General features: G+C 63.2%; 1 protein-coding gene across 2 annotated transcripts in view; it reads left to right on the forward strand.

The window, feature by feature from the left end:
* Positions 1 to 15,872, forward strand: part of TTYH3 (tweety family member 3) — a 31,186-nt gene extending 15,314 nt beyond the window's left edge. The window contains exons 5-14 of one of the 2 annotated variants that reach the window (XM_026489035.4): positions 224 to 319; positions 1,430 to 1,502; positions 1,770 to 1,845; positions 4,100 to 4,155; positions 4,820 to 4,912; positions 6,641 to 6,733; positions 7,152 to 7,288; positions 9,731 to 9,904; positions 10,353 to 10,428; positions 12,817 to 15,872. In XM_026489035.4, coding sequence (XP_026344820.1) covers positions 224 to 319; positions 1,430 to 1,502; positions 1,770 to 1,845; positions 4,100 to 4,155; positions 4,820 to 4,912; positions 6,641 to 6,733; positions 7,152 to 7,288; positions 9,731 to 9,904; positions 10,353 to 10,428; positions 12,817 to 12,891 — 949 coding nt within the window. In that variant the 3' untranslated portion in view covers positions 12,892 to 15,872. Of the gene's footprint in view, positions 1 to 223; positions 320 to 1,429; positions 1,503 to 1,769; positions 1,846 to 4,099; positions 4,156 to 4,819; positions 4,913 to 6,640; positions 6,734 to 7,151; positions 7,289 to 9,730; positions 9,905 to 10,352 lie in introns of both variants that reach the window. The other variant, XM_057315357.1, reaches the window with a different exon arrangement.
* Positions 15,873 to 20,941: the final 5,069 nt, after the last annotated feature.

Here is a 20,941-nt window from a genome sequence, read left to right on the forward strand (position 1 = left end):
TGGTAGGGGTCGCCCTCCATGGGCTAGTTGCCCATAGAACCTGAGGTCTGAGGTTTTATGGGTGGGAGGAGCCGAGTACCCCAGGACCCCTTTTACAAGACCTAATGCCGCCTGGTAGTCTCCCGTATTGCAGAGCTGCCCCTGCCTGCCCCTCTGTCCCTCTGTTCTGCGGTGGCACCGCCCCGTCCCCTGGGCCCTGCCCACACCCACTGTGTGCCCGCAGGTGGCTGGGCTACCTGGGCCTGCTGCTGCTGGACGTGGCCATTTGCCTGCTGGTGCTGGTCGGCCTCATCCGCAGCTCCAAGGGCATTCTGGTTGGGTGAGTCTGTGGGCCTGAGGGGCAGAGTGGGGGAGCGCAGGGGGGAGGCACCCACAGCACCATCATCTGAATCAGCCCTGCCCTCCCCTTCCCCATCTGTGGGTCTAGCCACGGGTCTGACCGAGGGTGGGGCTCCCCATGGCAGGGCCCCACTCTGGGCCTCCTCCTGTGCCCTTGGCCTGTGCCCCCGTGGTGCGCACATTTGCCGTGGCTGTCCTGGGTTCCTGCGGGGCTCCTCCCCCTTGAGTCTGCGTGCCGTAACCCAGAGACACCTGAAGACCTGTGCAGGTCAGCTAGTCATGGGGACACCAGAACGTCAAGCTGGAGGCTCTGTCCTTGGCCTGGAGGCTGCCTGGGGTCCCCGCTCTGCGGCTCACTCAGCTAGCCACCTTGGGCAAGTGGCCCTCTGACACGGGGACTCCGTCTCCTCACCTCAAAGACGAAGACGGGGATAGCTCATCTGTAGGATAGCGATGTCCTCCTTCCCCCCGGGACAGTTGGACAGCCGTGTCCTGCCCCCCCAGGCCAGGTGCTGTAGGTGACCGTGCTGTGGGGAAAGGGAGAGCCGGGGGTGGGTGGGCAGGGAGTCTGCAGTGCGCATGACCCACCAGGAGACCTGGTGGGGAGGGGAGACTAGAGCAGAGGCCGAGGGACCCAGGGACATCTGACCGCCAATGCATGGTCTGCAGTGTGGGGTGTGAGGAGCAGCAGGGAGACTGTGGCGGCTGGACCGCAGGGATCAGGGAGGCATGTGAGGTCAGGCCTCAGGTGAGGCTGGTGGTCCGAGGTGGCACCCTGCAGGGTTTGGGCCCCATGGGGTCTGGCCCAGGCTAACAGGTTCCTCTGGCCATGCTGTGGAGAGCTGGGTGAAAGCCAAGACCCTTTGTCTGCTAGGGGGAGGGGGAAGCAGGAAGACCAGTCCCCCTACTCTGAGTGCCACCCCAGCCCCTCGAGGTGGGAGGGGGATCCATCTGTGACCGGCCTTCGGGTGGCTCTAGCTAAGGCTGGGCCACAGGGGGAGCCACAGCCCCGATGTTCCCTGGGGCCCTGGCCCTCTGGCCTGCGGCCACCCCAGCCTGAGGGGTGCTGATTGGCTTTCTTTGCCCCAAGGGTCTGCCTACTCGGGGTCCTGGCCCTGGTCATCAGCTGGGGCGCACTGGGCTTGGAGCTGGCCGTGTCTGTGGTGAGTGACAGAGGGAATGTGTAATCCCGGTCTGCTGGGCCTAGGCATGGGAGGGGGTGGGGAATGTCACACACCTCTCCCCTGGGACACCGAGGTTCCACGAGGAGGGGGGACCTTTCCATGGACACACGGCAAGTCAGTGCCTCCCCAGATTCATATTTTACTGTCTGGAGCTGAGAGCACACCTGGGGCTCAGACTCCATCCATGAGAGCTGAAGGAGGGGTACCTAGCTTGGTCACCCCATCTTCCTTGCCTGTACCCCCCAGGGCTCCAGCGACTTCTGTGTGGATCCTGACACCTACGTGACCAGGATGGTGGAGGAGCACTCGGTGCTGAGTGGGGGTGAGTCTGCAGCTGTGTCTGAGCCGGCACCCCAGTGGCCAGGCTAGGGAGACCCAACTGAGCGAGGCCAAGGCATCCCCTCCCTCCCGGGCCCTCGGTCTCAGGGAGGCAGGACCCACCCAGATCAGGAAGCTAGTGAGTGAATAGGAACACCTTCTGTGAGTGCGGGGTGCTGAGAATGAGGATAGGTGCTATGTGAGGCCAGTGATGGGGGGGTGGTGAGGGCGGAGGCAGGTGACGGAGGGGGCAAGTGATGACAGGCTGTTTTGGAGCAGACAGTGTGGCCTGCCAAAGAGGTGGCATTAAAAGTGAACCAGAGAAGGCTGTATGTTTTGTGCAAAGGCCCTGAGGCAGAGACAAACTTGATATGTGTGTGAGGCAGAAAATAGACCAGTTGGGAGAGGAGAGGGTAGGAAGGCCAATAGGCCAGGTTGAGGACAGAAGTTTGGGCTTAATTCTGGGGGGTCCGTTGGAGGGCAGGAAGCCCGAAAGAGACATGGTCCAAGATTGGATTGCCTTCGGGCTGTTGGAGCGACAAGGAGGTCAAGCAGGAAGGCAGGGAGCCTGTTGCGCCCCTCCAGGCAGGAGACGGGGTGCCTTGAGCCAGAGGGCCGAGAGGTGGATGGGGACGTGCTGTGAGGCAGCATGATGGGGCTCCTGGAGAAGCAGGCTGTAGGGAGGGAGGAACCGAGGACTCTGTTCTCTGCCTGAGCCGCTGTGGGCACGGGAGCCGTGGGCCGAGGGTGGGGAGGGGGCGGGGAGCGGGTCTGGGGTTGGGGGCCAGCGGTGTGATGTGCGTCGGCCTTCCCAGGAGACGGATGCATGTGGGACTCCAGGGCTCGGGTGCAGCCAGGGCTGGAAGGGGCTGAGCTCGCGGGCTTGCCCGGCTGTGAGTGCCACGTGTTCCTTGAGAGAAGGGTAGAAGGATTGTCCCTGCGGGGACGGGGTGCTGAGGGGCCTTAAAACGCTGGCCCTCATGGGACTGTCTTCTCCTCTTTGCCTGAGAAAGCCACAGGGATGAGCAGGTGGGCTGGGTTTAGTTTATCTGGTTGAAGGAACGGTTCCATCTAAGGCTGAGGAGCCCCCGGGAGAGAGGGTTGACTCATCCCCAGTGGCGGAGGGGTGGGCCTGCCATGCTCACCACAGTCCCTGGCCTCCCTGGGTCCTCCCTGCTCAGGACTCTGGGGTCCTTAGCAAGCCTCAAGAGAGTGTGAGCTCCTGCCTGCAAGCCACAGACCACCCCTCCCGGGCCTGGCAGAGCCAACGCCAGCACGCTGGCTCCATTTACAAGGGGCCAAAGTGAGCAGGGTTTCCCATAAGCTGGGTGGGAGCCCAGGCCTGAGGGGCCGAGGGGGGAGCCGGGCAAGAAGGTCCCGGGCTGTGGCCGGCCCTGTGCGCCAGCGCTTGCACTGGGCCTCACAGCCCCCCCCCCCCCGGAAGGGAGGCGCCTGGGACTGCAAACCCAGTATTCCTGCTTCAGGGAAGGGCCCTGACCCCAGGGGGCCCGCGTGCACGGGAGTCTTGTGGGCGTGGCGGCAGGCAGACAGGGCCCTGGCTCCTCCTGCAGCTCCAGCCAGGCTCGGGTCTTCTAGGGTTTTCAGAGTCAGAATTGTAAGTGAATCCCCGTCTTCGAATGTTGGGCACTGAATCGACACGTGTTAACGGGGAGTAGACAGGCCACCTGAGTCTTGGGCCGTCCTGGCAGTCGCGTCCGGGCTATGTCCCCCCACCCCCGCCAGCCTAAGAACTGTTAGTCTGCCCAGTGGGCCAGGAGCAGACGTGTCGGTGTGCGTCTTCTGCCTCCTGGCCCAGCCCCGGTGCGCTGCGTGCTGCCCCGGGCAGAGCGAGGAAGAGGGCTGTGCCCCGAGAGGCTGTTGTGCGAGCTGGAAAGACCCTGCCTGGAGTGGAAGGATCTGGGCCCTGGCCCTGGGCTCCCTGCGGGCCATATCTCCTAGCACACGTGCTCGAGCACACAGCCACAACGTGCAGATGCATGCACATGCGTGTGTGCACACACAGCCACGCACACACGGACATGTGCACACAGACACGCACGTGCAGGAAGACACACACACACACAGAGCTCCATGCAGATACACAGTTGTGTACAAGCATGTACACCCACACATGTGCACACAACGGACATGCAGGTGCACACGGATGCACGTGAGCACATGTGGACGCGCACGGGTAGACACGCACACAGCACACGCACACGGCTGGCCTCACGCGGCTGCTTGACCTCTCCCCGCAGACATCCTGCAGTACTACCTGGCCTGCTCGCCCCGTGCCGTCAACCCCTTCCAGCAGGTGAGTGCTCGGGCCATTCCCACTCGTGGGAGGCCAGCCGGGCCCTGACGTCCACAGCCCCGGTGTCTACAGCCCCTCAGCCCTCCGTCCCTCTCCAAGACGTCGTTAGAGCCTGGGACCAAGGAGCTGTTGGGGGGCAGCTGGATGAATGCCACGTTGACATCACTACCTGCCCCTGGGGTTGGCGCCTTGATGCCCTCGGTGCAAGTCCTTTGGGTGGACTGCTTAACGCCCCCAAATACCTGAGATTCCTTTCAGTTCTTGGGTTGCCCGTGGCCACCCTGCGAGGCAAAGCCAGCCGTGCGGCAGGCGTGGAGGGGCCCAGGGATGCCTCACTGTGGGAGGGGTAGTGGGCCCACTCTGTGGAATAACTGGACAGGTGTCATGGTGGAATTTGGGGGGAAATGCTTTGGCCCACCGCCTGTCACTCCCCTCGGGGTCCTGCATAACTACCCCCTTTGGAGTCACCGTGCTTCCGGTGATGGGTACTATCTCTGGGCATGTGGCAGTCTCACGGGGACCAGGGGGCGGAGTGTCCGAGCGCTGGCCAGAGCCGGGGGAGGGGAACCCCGGAACCGCCTAACCCGGGTGCGGGTGGGGCTGGGGGAGAGGGACCCGGGCCGCTGCGCCCCGGCTGGACTCAGCCAGGCTCTCTGTGGAGCAGAAGCTGTCCGGCAGCCACAAAGCCCTGGTGGAGATGCAGGATGTCGTGGCTGAGCTGCTGAGGACCGTCCCCCAGGAGTACCCGGCCACCAAGGTGAGTGGGCGGCAGGGCGAGGGGCACGCCGTGCAGTGCCCACCCGGGACCCTGCGGGGGGTCCACCCGTCCCTCTCACCCTTCCACGGGGAGGCTTCTCCTCCCCTTCACCCGCCCTTCATTGCCCTGGGGCTTTGGGAAAGGTTTTTAAAAATAATGCTGCTCTTCATTTTAAAAGTAATACAGACTGTTCGAATTAAAAAAATAGAAAGGGAAAATGGGGACAGTTGTAGGAACAAAGGAAGGTCTGCCCCCGGCCCTTGGGGGTGTTCCGGGAACTGGGGAGGCGGCGTTTTTTCCCCTGCGCTGTTCTGGGGCCTGAGCGTTCCTTCCACACGTCTGTTACCACGCTCCTGATGAAGCCCAGCGTCCTCGGGGGGTCAGCCCGTGGGGGTCCTGCCGGCGTGCGCGCCACTGCGGAGCGCGGTGGGGGCGCGTGTCTGTGTGCACGCCTGGGCTCGGACTTCTCGTGTGACAGCTGGACCTTCTGTAACAAACTGCTCACAGAATTTAAGTTAAAAAAAAGATGCACGCGTAACACACGTATTACATTTACTTCCTCTCATTTCTTATTTCTGCTCGGGCCAGGGCGTCCTCTGGGTATTTTGCGAGCGAGTGGGCAGGGAGGGGGGCCGCCGTGGCGGAGCTCCACATCCCGGGGGGACCTAGACAGCAGGGATTCTCTCCCGCACACACTGGAGGCTGGAAGTCAAGGTGATCGAGACCAGGTGTGGGCAGGGCTGGCTTCTCCTGAGGCCTCTCTCCGCGGCGTGTAGATGCCCTGTTCTCCCCACGTGCCCGTGTGGTCGTCCCTCTGTGCCTGTCTGTGCCCTGACCCCCTCCTCTTACAGGACCCCAGTCCTGTGGGATTGGGGCCCCTGCCTCGTGACCTCCTCTTGCTTTAATTACCCCCTGAGAGGCCCCACCACCAAATACAGCCCCATTCTGAGGTATCTGGGGTTAGGAATGCAACATATGAATTTGGGGGGGGACACAGTTCAGCCCCTGGTGGTGAGTTCTGTTATCCTGGAATCCGCTTCAGAATCGCAGGGCGCTCTTAGACGTGCGCCACGTGAGGCGGTACTGGGTCCCGTGGCTGCTCTGGAGGCACCAGTCAGCCCCGAAGTGTTTCTGTGAGCTCGTCTTTCCACGGACGGGATGTGGGCAGGGGTGCGCGTGTGCACACACACACACGTGTACACACACACACGTACACATAGGTGCACAGGCACACGTGTGCACACGCAGACGCGTGCGCACACGTACACAGAGGCACAGGCACGTGTGCACACACAGGCAGAGACACGCACACTGTAGGACCCAGCTCGCTCTATACAGAGTATTTGGATAATGTCTTGTCACTTAAAATATCATGAAAAATTTCCCTTTAACTGCTCCTTAAAGTAAGATTTTTAAGAGAACCAAGCCCCCACCGGGAGCTACGTGGGTATTTGCCGTCTCCCCTGTTTTCACAGGCATTGGTGGGTCCCACTCTCCCCTGTATACTCCTGTCCTCCACAGCCCCTCCAAGGCCAGGACACAGACTCTGGCCATCATTTCTAGAAGCCCAGGGTCCTCAGGACCTGTGCCAAGACTACGGGTCGAGGGTGGCCTCGGTGGCAGGGTGTGGGTGGATGGGCACCTGGGGGGCTCCCAGAGGACCTGTGCCTGGCTCGGGCTCCCGCTCCTGACCGTGGTGCTGACCCTGTGTGCTACGTGTCCCCCCAGGACCCCCTGCTCCGTGTCCAGGAGGTGCTGAACGGCACAGAGGTGAACCTGCAGCACCTCACCGCCCTGGTGGACTGCCGCAGTCTGCATCTGGTGAGGCCAGGTTCCTGGAGCCAGGCCATGCGGCTGGGGGGCAGGGGTGCAGCTGGGGGGGCAGGGGTGCAGCTGGGTGTGGGGGGCAGAGGGAGCAGCTGGGGGTGGGGGGCAGAGGGAGCAGCTGGGTGTGGGGGGCAGAGGGAGCAGCTGGGGGTGGGGGGCAGAGGGAGCAGCTGGGGGAGTGGGGGCAGAGGGTGCAGCTGGGGGAGTGGGGGCAGAGGGAACAGCTGGGGGGGTGGGGACTCAGAGAATGGGGGCTCGCCCATGGGTGGCCGGCCCAAGGCCCAGGCTAGAGCCGGGGTGGTCAGGCCGCTAGCAGTGGGCTGGGCTGAGGCTCTGGCATGTCTCATCTCACCCTGCCTTCCCTGTCTCTCTCCTGGTCTCTGTGGGCCATGCTGTCCCCATCTGGCCTCAGGACTACGTGCAGGCCCTGACGGGCTTCTGTTATGACGGCGTTGAGGGCCTCATCTACCTGGCCCTCTTCTCCTTCGTCACGGCCCTCATGTTCAGCTCTATCGTCTGCAGCGTCCCCCACACCTGGCAGCAGAAAAGGTGAGGGGCTCAGAGCTCGCCCCAGGCCATACCGCAGGCAGGATGTTTTAGAGATGTGCCTTCTGGACACGCCTGTCCTCATCCCCAGAGACAGGAAGCAGATGCCTTCTCCCTGCCAGGTACTCCGTAAGCCTCTCGGTGCTCAGACACTGGCGAGTCCGCACTGAGCAGCCCTGTTTCACAGATGCAAAACCGAGTCTAGAGGAGCTCCCAGCCCAGGTGACACGCGAGTCCAGGCAGGTGGAGCCAGGTCTCCTGCCCGCTAGTGCCCGCTCCGTGTGCCACGCCCTTCCACACCCGACTGGCCGTCTCCCCGCCCCTCAGTGCGCATGTGCAGGGCTTGTACATGAAAAGAGCAGCTGTCTAGCTGTGGGGACTTGGAGCTTCTGCAGGGAGGGAGGGCCCCAGGTGACTGTGGCCTCCATGGCCCATCCAGCTGGGTGACCAGGATGGCAGCTACTTCCCGTGGGGCTGTTAGGTCCTTATCTTTGAAGTGGGGGGTCCTGGCAGCTCCTGCCTCAGTCTCCCTGATCAGTACTGGGTTGAGTGGTGTAGGGAGGGGCCAGGCCCCTTCCCTTACTTGGGCCCTTACACTTCATCTCCCAGACTCACCACCTCCCCTCCCCTTGCGCGGTAGCTGCTGTTTGGTGGCCCAGATGAGATGACAAATAGCTCAGCTCAGATCTCTTTCCTCTGTCTGGATTTCTGCTCTATTGTTTTCTGTGGTGATGCTGCCAGTGGTGGTGATGGTGATGATGGTGGTGATGGTGGTGATGGCGGTGATGGCGGGGGAGGTCATGACGATGGTGATGGTGATATGATGATGGTGGTGATGGTGATGATATGATGATGATGATGCTGATGATGGTGATGACGATGATATACTGATGGTGATGGTGGTGATGGTGGTGATGGTGGTGATGGTGGTGATGGCGGGGGAGGTCATGACGATGGTGATGGTGATATGATGATGGTGGTGATGGTGATGATATGATGGTGATGATGCTGATGGTGGTGATGACGATGATATACTGATGGTGATGGTGGTGGTGATGGTGATGGTGGTGATGACGATGGTGATGGTGATATGACGATGGTGGTGATGGTGAAGATATGGTGGTGATGATGCTGATGGTGGTGATGACGATGATATACTGATGGTGATGGTGGTGGTGATGGTGGTCATGACGATGGTGATGGTGATATGATGATGGTGGTGATGGTGATGATATGGTGGTGATGATGCTGATGATGGTGATGACGATGATATACTGATGGTGATAGTGGTGGTGGTGGTGGTGATGGTGGTGATGGTGATGAAGGTGGTGGTGATGGTGATGATGGTGGTGATGGTGATGATGGTGGTGATGAAGGTGATGGTGGTGATGGCGGGGGAGGTCATGACGATGGTGATGGTGATATGATGATGGTGGTGATGGTGATGATATGGTGGTGATGATGGTGGTGATGGTGATGACGATGATATACTGATGGTGATGGTGGTGATGGTGATGATGGTGGTGATGGTGATGACGATGGTGATGACGATGGTGATGACGATGATATACTGATGGTGATAGTGGTGATGGTGATAGTGATGATTACGGTGATGATGACAGTGATGACGTGATGGTGATGACATGATGGTGATGACGATGATATACTGATGGTGATAGTGGTGGTGGTGGTGGTGATGGTGGTCATGATGATGGGGATGGTGATGGTGGCAGTGGTAATAAATATGGCAGCTGTAGGGAAGTGGTCAAGAGAATAGACCGGGAACCACATGGCCTAGATTTCAGACTTTTGCTTATTGGGTGACCATGGGCAAGTCACTTAACCACGTTGGGCCTCCATTTCCCTAACTGTGAAGTGGGGGTTGTAGGAGTACACCCCTGTCGGGGCCGGGTAAGCACTAGGTGAACCACTGCGTGTAAGGGCTTAGCCCTAGGCTTGGCTGGTAATTGACGCTCAGCCGGTCGCTACCCCTGTCCTGCTTATCTCACTGCAAAGGGCCCAGAGAGGAGGCCCTCTGCTCAAGGTCACCCAGCTGGTGGGCGGGAGGTGGAAATAGAGCAGGAGGATTGGGCCCAGGCCGGTCCACAGGGACTCAGGCCACCCAGAGGTGCAGGCTGGGACCTGCAGGGCCAGAAGAGGGCACCCCCACTTCCAGGCCCCCAGCCCTCTCTGCCCCCCAAGGAGGGACCATGCCCCCTTCCCCTCAAAGCAGACAGCGTCCCTGTGTACAGGCCGAGGGTCGGGCCCTTGGCTCCCCCGTCTCAGAGGACGAAGCCAGGGTGACTTGCCCACAGTGCCATAGGCCATCTGTGGCCAGCCAGGATCGGAACGACATGTGTCTGCATCCACGCTGACCCCACACGGGTCTCGTGGCTGACTGCCGTGGGCCAGGGTGTCACCCGGGCTGGGTGTCCCTCCCTGCAGAGGCCCCGACGAGGATGGGGAGGAGGAGGCGGCCCCAGGGCCGAGGCAGACGCACGACAGCCTCTACCGCGTGCACATGCCCAGCCTGTACAGCTGTGGCAGCAGCTACGGCAGCGAGACCAGCATTCCGGCTGCGGCGCACACCGTCAGCAACGCCCCGGTCACCGAGTACATGTGAGCTGTGCCCGGAGCTGGGGGAGGGGCGGGGCCCGGCTGACCCAGGCGTGCCCAGCCGCGGCGGGCAGCTGGCAGGGGCGGCTGGGGTGGGGGGCTCAAGACCGCGGGCTCACGCTAGGGCTGCCCAGGCTTTGGGTGGGGTTGGTCAGACGGAGGCTGCTTCTAGGCTGTGGGGATGCCGTGGTCGAGGGCCCGGGGCTGGCCACGTGGTTAGTGGGCGTCCGGGCGGGGGCTGGGCCTCCTCGGTCACGCTGCCAGGGTCACGGGTGCCCCAGGCCCTCACTAGGGGGCTGCGTGCAGGGTGGTGATGAGAAGGCGCGGGGTCGAAGGTGGCCAGGCAGAGCAGGGTGGGCAAGGGGTCTGCCTGGCTCCAGAGCGGCCTTCGACGGGCGCGGGGCCTGTTGAGGCTGGCAGCCGCTCACGGCCCCCTCTCCTCACACCGCAGGAGCCAGAACGCGAACTTCCAGAACCCCCGCTGTGAGAACACCCCCCTCATCGGGCGTGAGTCCCCGCCGCCCTCAGTAAGTGTCAGGGCTGGTGGGGGGCGGGCAGGCCTGGGGGGTGCCTTGCGGCCTCCGGAGTCTGGTGTCACTCTCATGGGCAGTGTGGGCCCAGGGCGGCAGCTGTGAGCCTCGAGCGCCGGGGTGAGGGATCTCCCCAGCCGGGGCTCTCCGGTGGGCGTCTGGCCTGAGGAGACAGTGCCGAGTGGGCCCACAGGCTGGCCTGGAGGTACCTTGGGGCCTGAGGGGCAAGTGGGTCAGCTTGACTGCAAGGGGCCTTGGCTTCTCCTTTCCTGTCTGGTCCACTTTCATTTCTTTCCTCGATTTCCTGAGCTCAACTCAGGACTCAGCCTCTGGCTCTTCTGGCCGTTGTCCCCTCTGGCCTCAGGGATGAGTCAGAAAAGAGGGGACAGGGCAGTTTGGTGCCAAAGAGAAGGAGCCTGCTGACTGACAGGGGCCCTGGTGGCCTTCCTGGAGGTGGCAGGCTGCAAAGGACAGGGCCAGAGAAGCTGAAGGCCACCCTCCTTGGGAAATCCATGCCTGCGCAGTGGTCCTGTCGTGCCCTGTGGGGCCTGGGGTGCCCTAGCCCCGGACCAGGGTCCGTGCGGGCATGCAAGCCATCTGTCACACTCCAGCGGCCCTCCCCGTCGGCACCGTGTTCCAGCCCCCTGCAGCCTGGCGTTCAGGCCCCCCTCTCTCTCTCTCTCTCTCTCTCCTGCACTCTTCCCACCCTGGGCCTTCCTAGCGCTATCTGGCGGCCTTGGACTCTGGCAGCCACGCAGGCTGGCAGTTTAAGCCCATGGATAGTGCCCGAATGCTGTGGTGGCCGTGCCCTCAGAGTGACAGGTACTGACCCACCCCAGGTGGCCCACCCTGCACCGCCTGCCCACCGCGCCTCCGTGCCTCATGCTGTCCGCTCACTGCTGCCCCCTCACCAGGGCCGGCCTCGGGCCCATGTGATGTGCTCCAGGGCTGTCTCAGCTCATGGGGTCCCCGCTGGGCCAGCTCTGGGTCATTACAAGCCTGTAGACTTGTCAGCCCTTGACACGAGAGACCTCATGCTGGCCTTGGGTCCATGACCCCATCAGGGGCAGTGAGCCACTTCCCCACCCTGGCCCAGCTGCAGGCGGCCCCAGCCCCTGTTGTCACCTCCCAGCAAGGGGACCATCTCTGCAGGCCTGAGGGTACGCCTACACCCGGCGTAGGCTCAGTGAGCTCGCTGCCTGGGGTGTGGCCAGCGGGCCTCGAGGTGTCACCCTGCATGTTCAGAAGTGCACACAGGTGCATGTAGGCAAGCCATCCCCCCACGTCTGCGCGTGCCTGCTTGGGCTCCTTCAGGGTCTGGGGTGCTGCCCCCACCCCTTGCTGCATGTCCGAGGAATGACGTGGCTCCCTGGTGCTCACAGCACCTCCTTCTGACGGTGTCATGGCCGACCGACTGGCGTTCACAACCTTTCTCCCCCCCAGGAGTTCCAGGAGGGCTGTCAGGGCCCGGGAACAGTGTCCCTCCTCACCGGGGGATGGTGGTGTGGGGACTTGGGTGTGGGGTCAGCCTGCCACGCTCCCTACCACTGGCGACGCTTGGCACATGCCTTGGCCTATGTCCACACCCCCTTGGGCCTGGGGCCGTAGCACATGCCTCCTCCATGTGTGTGCACCACGGGGACACCCGCACACACGTGTGCACCGAGCGCCTTGTGCTTCGGGTGGGATGAGGGGAGAGAGGATTTGCCATCCGTGCCCTCCCCACCCCCCACCCCAGCTGCCTACGTCCCTGCATCAGGAGCCGGGAGGAGCCCACGCTTCGTTCCTGACCCAAGCAGGTGGCAGCATCCCCCAGCCTGAGGGGCCTGTGCAACTTCTCTGGGCCCCCCTTTCCCCGGGGTGACGGGGCAGAGTGGCTGTGGGGCCTCCTCGTTCCTGGGGCCTGTGGGCCGTCAGGACTCCCTGACCCTTTCTTGAACCCAGCCCGACTCTGCCTTTGCACAACGCTCTCCTCCCGGTTCCTCCATCAGGATCCCGCTGGGGGAGGAGGGCTCCCCACGTTCCCCGAGCCCAGCCGTTGAGGGCAGCTTGCGTGTGACCTGTAGGTCCTGTGCACGTGGGGTGCAGCTAGGGAGCCTCCAGACACTGGCTCTTTATAGGGCAGAGCTCTGCCTGGCCGGGGGCCCAAGTGCCTGAGTGCGCTCCCGTCACCGGAAGAGGAGGCTGGTCCCATCCCGAGCCTCACCCTGAGCTGCCACCCTCTGCACACGGAGCCGGCCGCCCACTCCGGAGCCCCTCCGCTGGGGTTCCACTGGCCGTGCCACCGCCGTCCTGTCCTGCCCACAGGGGGTTCTGGCTCAGCTCGCCAAGGCCCGTGCGGCCGCACCCAGCGTGCGCTGACCCCGTCCCCCCATCTCCCTGCAGTACACCTCCAGCATGAGAGCCAAATACCTCGCCACCAGCCAGCCTCGCCCCGACTCCAGCGGCAGCGGCCACTAGACCACCCCGGCCGGCCGCCCACCCACGTGCCAATCGCCCTGCTCCTCCCCGTGCCAGCACTGCCGCTTCCGCCCGTGACCACCCGCCGGACCCTCCGCACGTCTGCCAGGCCCACGGCGGGCACCTTAGCACCACTCGCCCCGCCCCGCCCCTCCCCTCCCCGCAGGGGCACGGAGATGCGCAAGCTCTCCTTGGGTCACGCACCTGGACACAGGGGAGCAGTGCCACCGACACGGGGCCCTCCAGCCCCCCCATGCCCCTCTGCCCCTGAGGATGGGGGTTCACAGAGCCCCACTCCGGGCCAGACTTGCTGTGTCCCTGACGCTTACTCTGCAGCAGGCCGACCTGCGGACCCCCGTCTTCTCGGCTCGCGCCCCAGCCTGCTCTTTCCCTCCTGCAGCTCCGATGCTTCTCCCGTACCCTCAAGGCTTCTGTGCGGCCCTTCTTGCGTTCACAGGCTGTGCAGCGCCCCCTCTGGGCGGGGCAGCTGGAGGGGCCTCGGCGCGCTCGCCCGCTAGGCTCCAGTGCACAAATTTCCCGGGAGCTCCTCCTCCTCACTCCACCTGACCACCGGCCCCCTCTGCCAGCTGCCAGAAGCCTCCCGCCCAGCACCGCTCTCTCCCCCAGCGCCTACCCTGCCCGTGGAGCCCAGCCCTCCACAGCGGCAGGAGGACGGCAGGTGCCACGCCGAGCCCAGGCTGCTCACCCAGTGCTGGCCACCTTCTTGGTGCCAAACCCCCTCCCCCACCCCAAGACTTGGCAGCTCGTCTGGTTCATTTTTGCACTAACCACATTTGTCATCCTAGGGCAGGCGGGGCTGCCGGCCGAGCAGCACACTCCCTTCTCAGTTCCCTCTCTGTCCAGGACAGGCGCAGCGTCCCGAGCCCGGCCTCGGGGCTGGACCCGAGCTGGCTGTGAATGTGCCCTCGGCCCCTGCCGCCCCTCCTTGGGACTAACCACTAACCTCACCCAGCCTCCGCGGGCACCCCTGGCTGACCCAGAGCCAGCACGTGTCGCCCCGAGTCCAGGCTAGAGGTGAGGCCTAGGACAGTCGGCTGGGAGTTGGGCTGGAGAAGCTGTTTCTTCTTGGGGTGCTGCTGGGGAGGGGCTGTAGACCGACAGGCAGCCTGAGAGCCTGGAGACCCGTCCCTGGGCAGGTGCTGCCCCAGGACGACCGTGTCCTCGGGAATGAATGTCCCTTGGGCTGTCGGACTGAGGTCCCTGTGGCTCAGTCTCCCTACCTGTGAAGTGGGAACAAGGCTTCCCTAAGGTGCTCTGGCTTTAGTGTACAATGTTTGCTGTGTTTCCTGCCGTGGAGGGTGCGCCACCCCAAATCAGGATGGGAAGCCCCCTGCCAGTCCCAGCCCTGGCCTAGCCAACCTGAAACAGAGAGGCTCTGGCCTGTGTGGGAGGCGGGCAGCTGGCCAAGCCTCTTAGAGGCCTGTGGGCTCTTCCTTCCAGAGTCGGGGCAGTGCCCTTCCCTGGGACAGGCCCAGGGAGATGCCGCCTGCCCTTCCCCCACAATCCTTTCTCTGTGCTGGTGTCTGGGACCAAAAGGGCAGGTGGGCTGGGGCCCAGGCCACATCTGCCCCGCTCCTGGGTCCGCCTCGGCCCCGGGAAAGGAGGGGATTGAGCAGGCAAACACTGGGGTGCCCCAGCCTGGGGCCCTGAGCCTTGCATCTGAGCCCATGGGCCTGGCCAGACCTCACTGCAGGGCCCTGTGTGCTCCAGGCCCCACCTGGCCGCTGTTCTGGGCCCCCACAGCAGATCTGCCCAGTTGTTCCTCTGGGTTCCTCCAGTGGCGGGAGCGTTCCTGGCCCAGTGTCAGGAGCGAGGCCCCAGCCGCCCTGCCTGGGTGCCTGCCGTTTGCTCGGCCACTGCTCAGAAGCACAAATGGCTGGCCGCGGCCCTGGGAGGCCGCCCGCAATGTGAATGTACATAGCATGAGGGGCCGGCGCTGTCCGGACAGGCTGCGGGCCGCAGCCGTCTTGGGAGTGCCCACCGTGCATCGTGTGCGTGTGCCTGCCCCGTCTGTGACTTCATCGAGTTCCTTTTACTCACCGAGGTTGAATAAAGGAAAAGGAGAATCATCAAAAGGGGTTCAAACCCAAGCCTCAGTCTCTGGAGGGGAGCAGGTCCTGCCATTGGTTTCCTTTCTGTTCTAAGTTTTAAGGGTCCCCTTCCTAACCACCCCCCATCCCAGTGACCTCTCCACATCCCTTCCCGGCCTTGCTCCCCACAGGCCCTGCAGCATCTGGGGGGAGGGGGGCTGCCCTCAACAAAGTGGGGGGCAGGTGGGAGGGAGGAGCCCCTGGGGCCTTGAAGCCCCACAGGGTCCAGCTGGCTCCCGGGGCCGACAGGCGGGGCCAGCCGGAGGCGGGGTCCAGCTGGGACATCTGGCCCATGGGGATCCCCTACCACGCCCACCCACCCCATCTCACTATGCAATTCCAGCCCAAGCACCATTCCCTCCCTCCCCAGGACTTCTGCCCAGCCCCCGCTGGGGGGGGTAGCCTCCCTGGGCTCCAGCTGGGGGGCAGGCGGGCAGGGGCTGGGGCCGCCTCGTGGGACTTTTCGTTTAACCATAATGGTTGTGTGCTGTACCACTTTGTTATATATAACATATCACTTGATATAATTTCGTTAAGACTCCGACCTTCCCAGTTCCCCTCCTGGCCCCCGCCCCTCCCCCCCACAGTGTGATTTAGGGCCCTGAGCGGGAAGGGGGAACTGAGGCCCAAACCACTCGGGGTCTTCCTCCTGCATCTTCCTCCAACCTCCGTAGGGCCATGGCTGTATGTGCTGTCGCTGTTGTTTTTATTTTTTTGTTTTTGTTTTTTAACTGGGTTTGGGGTTTGATTTTTATTTCTTTGGGGGCTTTATTTTTCTTGGCAGATAACTAAAAATCTCGTCAATGTAATTTCTGTGGTTTCTATTCAGCTTGGGTTTCATGTTTTAAAATAAACAAATTTTAAAAAACAGGGCTCTTTTCCCAAGTTGATTTGGCTCCTACCCGAGTGTGTGGGCAGTGTGGTCGCGTGCTGGGGAGCCAAGAGCCCCCGGAGTGGGGGCAGGAGAGGGGGGAGCCGACCCAGGATTTGGGGGAGGGAAGGTCTCACCAGATGGGCTGGAGCGGTCATCTTGACATTCTAAAAGCCTCACTTTGCAGGCTGGACATCCCCTGGAGCGGCCCGGGGTGCCTGCGCGGAGTGCCCTCCAGCCACCTGGGGAGGGGACAGGCCCGGCCCTGGGCAAGGGTGTTGGAGGGGGACACGTGGGAGCAATGGTGGGTGCTCGGGAGGGGCATTTCCTGAGCCCCACTGTGGGGGCATCTGCAGTCACAGCCCTCCCCCCAGGCCCAGGCGGGATGGTGGCGGGAAAAGGAGGAAAACAGCCCCGTGTGCGCTGGGAGGGCGGCAGGCACGTGCCTGCCTCCAATCACGCACCCAATTGCCCACCAAAAGCGAAGCACGGGTATCTCCTTGCCCGGCAACAGCCCAGCCAATGAGAGGCCGTAGTGCTCAGCCAATGAGAAGCCACCCCCTGGGTGTCCAATGGGCTCCCATGCAGGGCAGCCCCCCCCCCCCCCCCGCCTCCCCTCCTTCTATAAAAGCAGGCTCCGCCCCCTTTATTCTCAGCCTTGTTTGCTGGTCAAGCGCAGGTGTGGGACCTGGTTGCGGCGTCCGTCCCGAGTCAACTCGATTGGCCGGTGAAATAACTGACTGCTTTAGTTTTAAGGTTAACAGTCACCCTTGTTCTTGTCTGAGAAATGGACTCCGGAAGGTGCCACCCAATGCCGCGCGCAGCTACGGAGGGCTGCTGGTGAGCTCACTTTTCTCACGGGGGCTCAGAGCCCGGGGAACTGGGGGGACGCGGCACCCTTTGACCGGGAAAGCCTTGGTGTCGTAGGCCTGCAAGGCCCAGTGGCTGACACCAGGCTCTGGTGGCATTGCTGGGAGTCCGGGGGTGGGCAGGGGCGCGCTGGGCTACAGCACACACCAGCCGCCTGGGGCCCCCAGCCCCGGATTTGACCGGCTGCCAAGGAAGGGGCCCAGAACTGGTCAGCTCTGAAGAGGGGACGCTGAGCACCCAGGGTGAAGACAATGGAGGCTTCTAGGGCGCCGTGTGGTAAGGACAGTGAACTGGGGACATGGAGCCAAGGAACCCAAAGGCAGGAGAGCCCCACGAGGGAAAGAGCCCAGGCACTTCCTGCCCCTCTTGGACCTCGGTTTCCCTGTCCGTATGTCAGGGAGGGCCCAGTGACATCCTAGTTCTAGAAGCGTCACCTTCCTTGGTTCACAGCCCCTCCATCTTCAAAGCCGGCCGTGGAACGCCTTTGGGTCCCCCAGTCTGACCCTGAGCCTCCTGCCTCCCTCTCCTAAGGGCCTCTGTGAGTGCACTGGGCCCAGCTGCATAGTTCAGGATAAGAATCTCCCCATCTCCAGGTTCTTAATTTACTCACATCTACGAGTTCCCTTTGCCATGAAGGTGACATAGTCATCAGTTAGGGAAATGAAGATGTGGACACCTTTGGGGGCTACTCTTCTGCCCCACAGGGAAAGCTGGTCTTGAGGATACCTGGGCAGAGAGAACAGCCAGTGCAAAGGTCCTGAGGCAGAAACATGCCTGGTGTGTTTGCGCAAGAAGCAAGGGTCACTGGAATAAAGGAGCAGAGAAGGGTAGTCCGAGAGGAAGCAGAGGTGTGAGGGTCACAAAGGGCCTGTGGGTCTCATAAGGACTTGGAGACTGGCTCTGTGGGAGGGGGAGCCATGGAGCATCTGAGTGGACCCACACCACCTCACGCTCATTTTAACAGGATGGCCCTAGCTGGTGAGCTGGGAAGGGAGCTGGGGCAGAAGCAGGAGAGCAGATAGGGGACCTTGGCCACGGTGCAGGCCAGAGCTGAGGGCAGGGTGCTGGCCAGCTGAGTGGTGAGAAAGCCCTGGGCTCTGGAAGGAACGCCAACAGCACTTTCTGGCACACTGTGTGGGGGTGTGGGGTTTCGGTGGAGCCACAGCCGGTGGGGGTCTGTGTTGTCATAAACAGAGATGGCAGCTGGGGAGGGAGCAGGTTTGGAATCAGGGCCTCAGAGGTCCACTTTTGGACATGTTGAGCCTAAGAAGTCTATAGGGTTCCTCCCCCGCCCTGGGGAGGTGGGGGGGGCAGTGAGTTGAGGAGTCAGGGGAAAGCACTGGGTGGTGATGGTCAGCTGGAGTGTTTGGCTTGGATGCTGTGTTGAAAGACACGAGCCTGGGTGACATCCCCCAGGGAGTGGGTGCCAAAGAGGAGACAGCACAGCCCATGTTTGGGGTCTAGGAGTGGGGAGGAGTGACCAGCGAGGCAGGAGGAGCCCAGGACGGGGTGTCCTGGGAGCTGCACTAAGACAGTGTGGAGGAGAGATGAGGGACCGTGCCACGTACTGCTCGTCGCCAGTTCCACGAGCACCAGAAGTGACCAGTGTTCGCTCAGCCACCTGGACACCACTGGAGTCTTGGACAAGAGCAGGAAGAGGGGACAGGTCATCGGTGGAGTGGCGTTCCTGAGTCACCAAGAAGGGTGGGACCCAGGCCACGGGGGGGGGGGCATAGACAGGAGTGTGGGCCCCGGCTGGCCTGGTGGTCAGAGCATTTGGGCAGCAGGGGAGGCGGGGTGGGGGGTGGGTCCCATGAAGTAGGGAGGCTGGAGGAAGTGGTGGGGGTTAGGGGGAGAAAAGGTACAGCCCCCACCCCCGGGGCTGTGGGAGAGCCAGAGAGCAGGGACAAAGCTGGGACAGGAGACTCCCCAGCAGCCCCAGGCTCCATCTGGAACTCAGGGTGAGGCTCACCAGGCGCAGAGGGCAGGTGCAGGACGTCAGACACCAGAGGCTTGGCTGAGAGAGGACGTGGAAGCAAGAGGCCAAGGGAGGTGAAGGTGGTTCATGGGCCTGACTGGACCCAGGCCTTCAAGCAGGGTTGAGTCCGTGAGGTGTGAGGGGGCTGGGCTCCAGCAGGGTCAGGAAATGGGAGGGAGGGAGCTGGACAGACAGGAGGCGGAGGCAGAGTGGGGTCACGGGGCAGGCAAGATCTGGGGAGTGACCTTGTAGTGGGGACCACTGGGGGCAGGGAGGCCAAGGGTGTGGGAGGGATAACAGCAAAATAACCCGCAACGGACGCAAGAGCAGGGTTCGAGAGAGAGCCTGGGAGCCAGGAGCCAACATTTCCCTGAAGGAGGGACCTGCGGATACCCACAGCGGTGGCTCCGGGGGGGGGCGGGGGGGGCAGGTGTTGTGATCCCCCCACTGGGAGGTCCCGAAGGAGGAGGGTCTAAGTCGTGGGAAGAACATTTCCAGGAGTGAGGCACAGATGTCCAGCAGGGGGCGCCGGGTCCTCAGAGGACGGGAGACTCGGGCAGGGCTGGTCCCAGAGACCGCGGGGACCCGTCCAGGAGCTCAGGACACTCAGCATTCCCAGCAAGTCCCCCTGACCGCAGCGTGGCTGGTCTGGGGCTCACTGGGGCTCTGCTGAGCGGAGGACCCACAGATCCTGCCAGGACGGGCCACAAGGACGTGCAGCGGCCAGCACCACAGCAGGGCCAGGGCGCAGGTGGGCGGCCGGGGCAGCCTGTGCTGCGGGCTGCAGCTTGCCTCCTGACCTTACATGTTACGTGAACACAGACTGGTAAGAACTTCTAGGTTCGTGATGTGAACTTTGAAGGGCAAGAATGGGGCGTGCCCGGGATGGGGCTGCGTCCTGAGGAAGGTCGGTTTGGGCAGGGAGAGAAACCACCAGCTCTCTCCACCAGTTGGCACCCGAGGGCCAAGGTGGATTGCACCCTGGGCGGGGGGGGGGGGGGGGGGGGGGCGCTCCCGGCAGCCTGCACGGGCCGGTAGGGGGCATGTGGGGGCGGAGGAGCCACAGCTCTAAGCTCCCAACCTCGACCACTCTGAGGGGGCGCAGACAGGAGCCCCCCAAGCCCCTGGGTTCCTGCTAGTGATGGACCAAGTGCTGGGCTCAGAAAGAGCTCTGGAAGGGGTTCACCTCCAAGAATGTTCGGCCAGGCCGGGGTGGGGTGGGTGGCTGGGCCTGGGGCAGCAGCAGGATGGCCCAGTTAGTCTGACAAAAAGATGGGGCTGGATCTGGTCATCCCCCGACCCCAGCCCAGCCCGAGAGAGAGCAAGACTGGCTGAAGCCCCCAGCAGCCTTATGGCGAGCCCCGGTTGCCGGCGGGTGTCGGGCCAGCTCGCAGGAGGGTTGTGGGGACCCAGTCCGCTGTCCGTCCATCCTCCCTCACAGCCTTCCAGGCATCCTGAGCAGTCCCACCTCCGCACCCCTGCCGGGCTGTGCCGAGACCCAGACCGCCGCCTCCCACCCCACCTCTGCGAAGCCTTCCCTTCTGACCCTCCCACCCCACCTCTGCGAAGCCTTCCCTTCTGACCCCGCTCGGCTCGGATGCACCTCTTGGGGAGGTCGCTGGCATGGCCCCAGGTGAAGGGAAGTGTGTTTAAACTGGGCCGGGAAGGGCCCCACCGCACCCCTCAGCCCCACTGGGACCTGGATCTGGATCCGCACGCTGCCCCTGGGGCAGCACGGAAGCTGGAGGAGGGGGCCCCCAGCAGCCCCAGCAGTTGCAGTGTTACTTATCTTGGAGCCCACAAGCGTGGGCAGTTTGGGGGCCGGGCAGCCCCTGGGGCCAGCCACTAGCCCAGTGGGGAGGGAAGGGGGGAGCATGACACCCGTCAGTCCTGCCCTAGGGGAGAAGCGAGGTCAACGCTTCTGCTCTGTGACTCATCTCGGGGGAGGGCCCCTTCCTCACACCCCAGAAATCAGGCTGCCCGGTTCCCGTAAGGCCCCTCCTGGACCTGCTTCCCCTTCTGAGGAGGAACTTCCCTCCCTGCCTCCCTCCCTCCGCTTCTCCTCCAGAAGAGGGATGGGCCCCGGTGCTTGTGCCCCTGTGGGACGCCTCCCGGATCCAGAGCCCTGGGGACTCACTTATCCCCATTCTCAGGTGAAGGCCACGGCTCCGAGGGCCTGGGCCGCCTCCCCACACGGGGAAGTTTGGAGCAGCTGTGGCG

This window comes from Ursus arctos, unplaced genomic scaffold (assembly GCF_023065955.2).
Source record: "Ursus arctos isolate Adak ecotype North America unplaced genomic scaffold, UrsArc2.0 scaffold_2, whole genome shotgun sequence".
In the NCBI taxonomy this organism is placed as follows: domain Eukaryota; kingdom Metazoa; phylum Chordata; class Mammalia; order Carnivora; family Ursidae; genus Ursus; species Ursus arctos.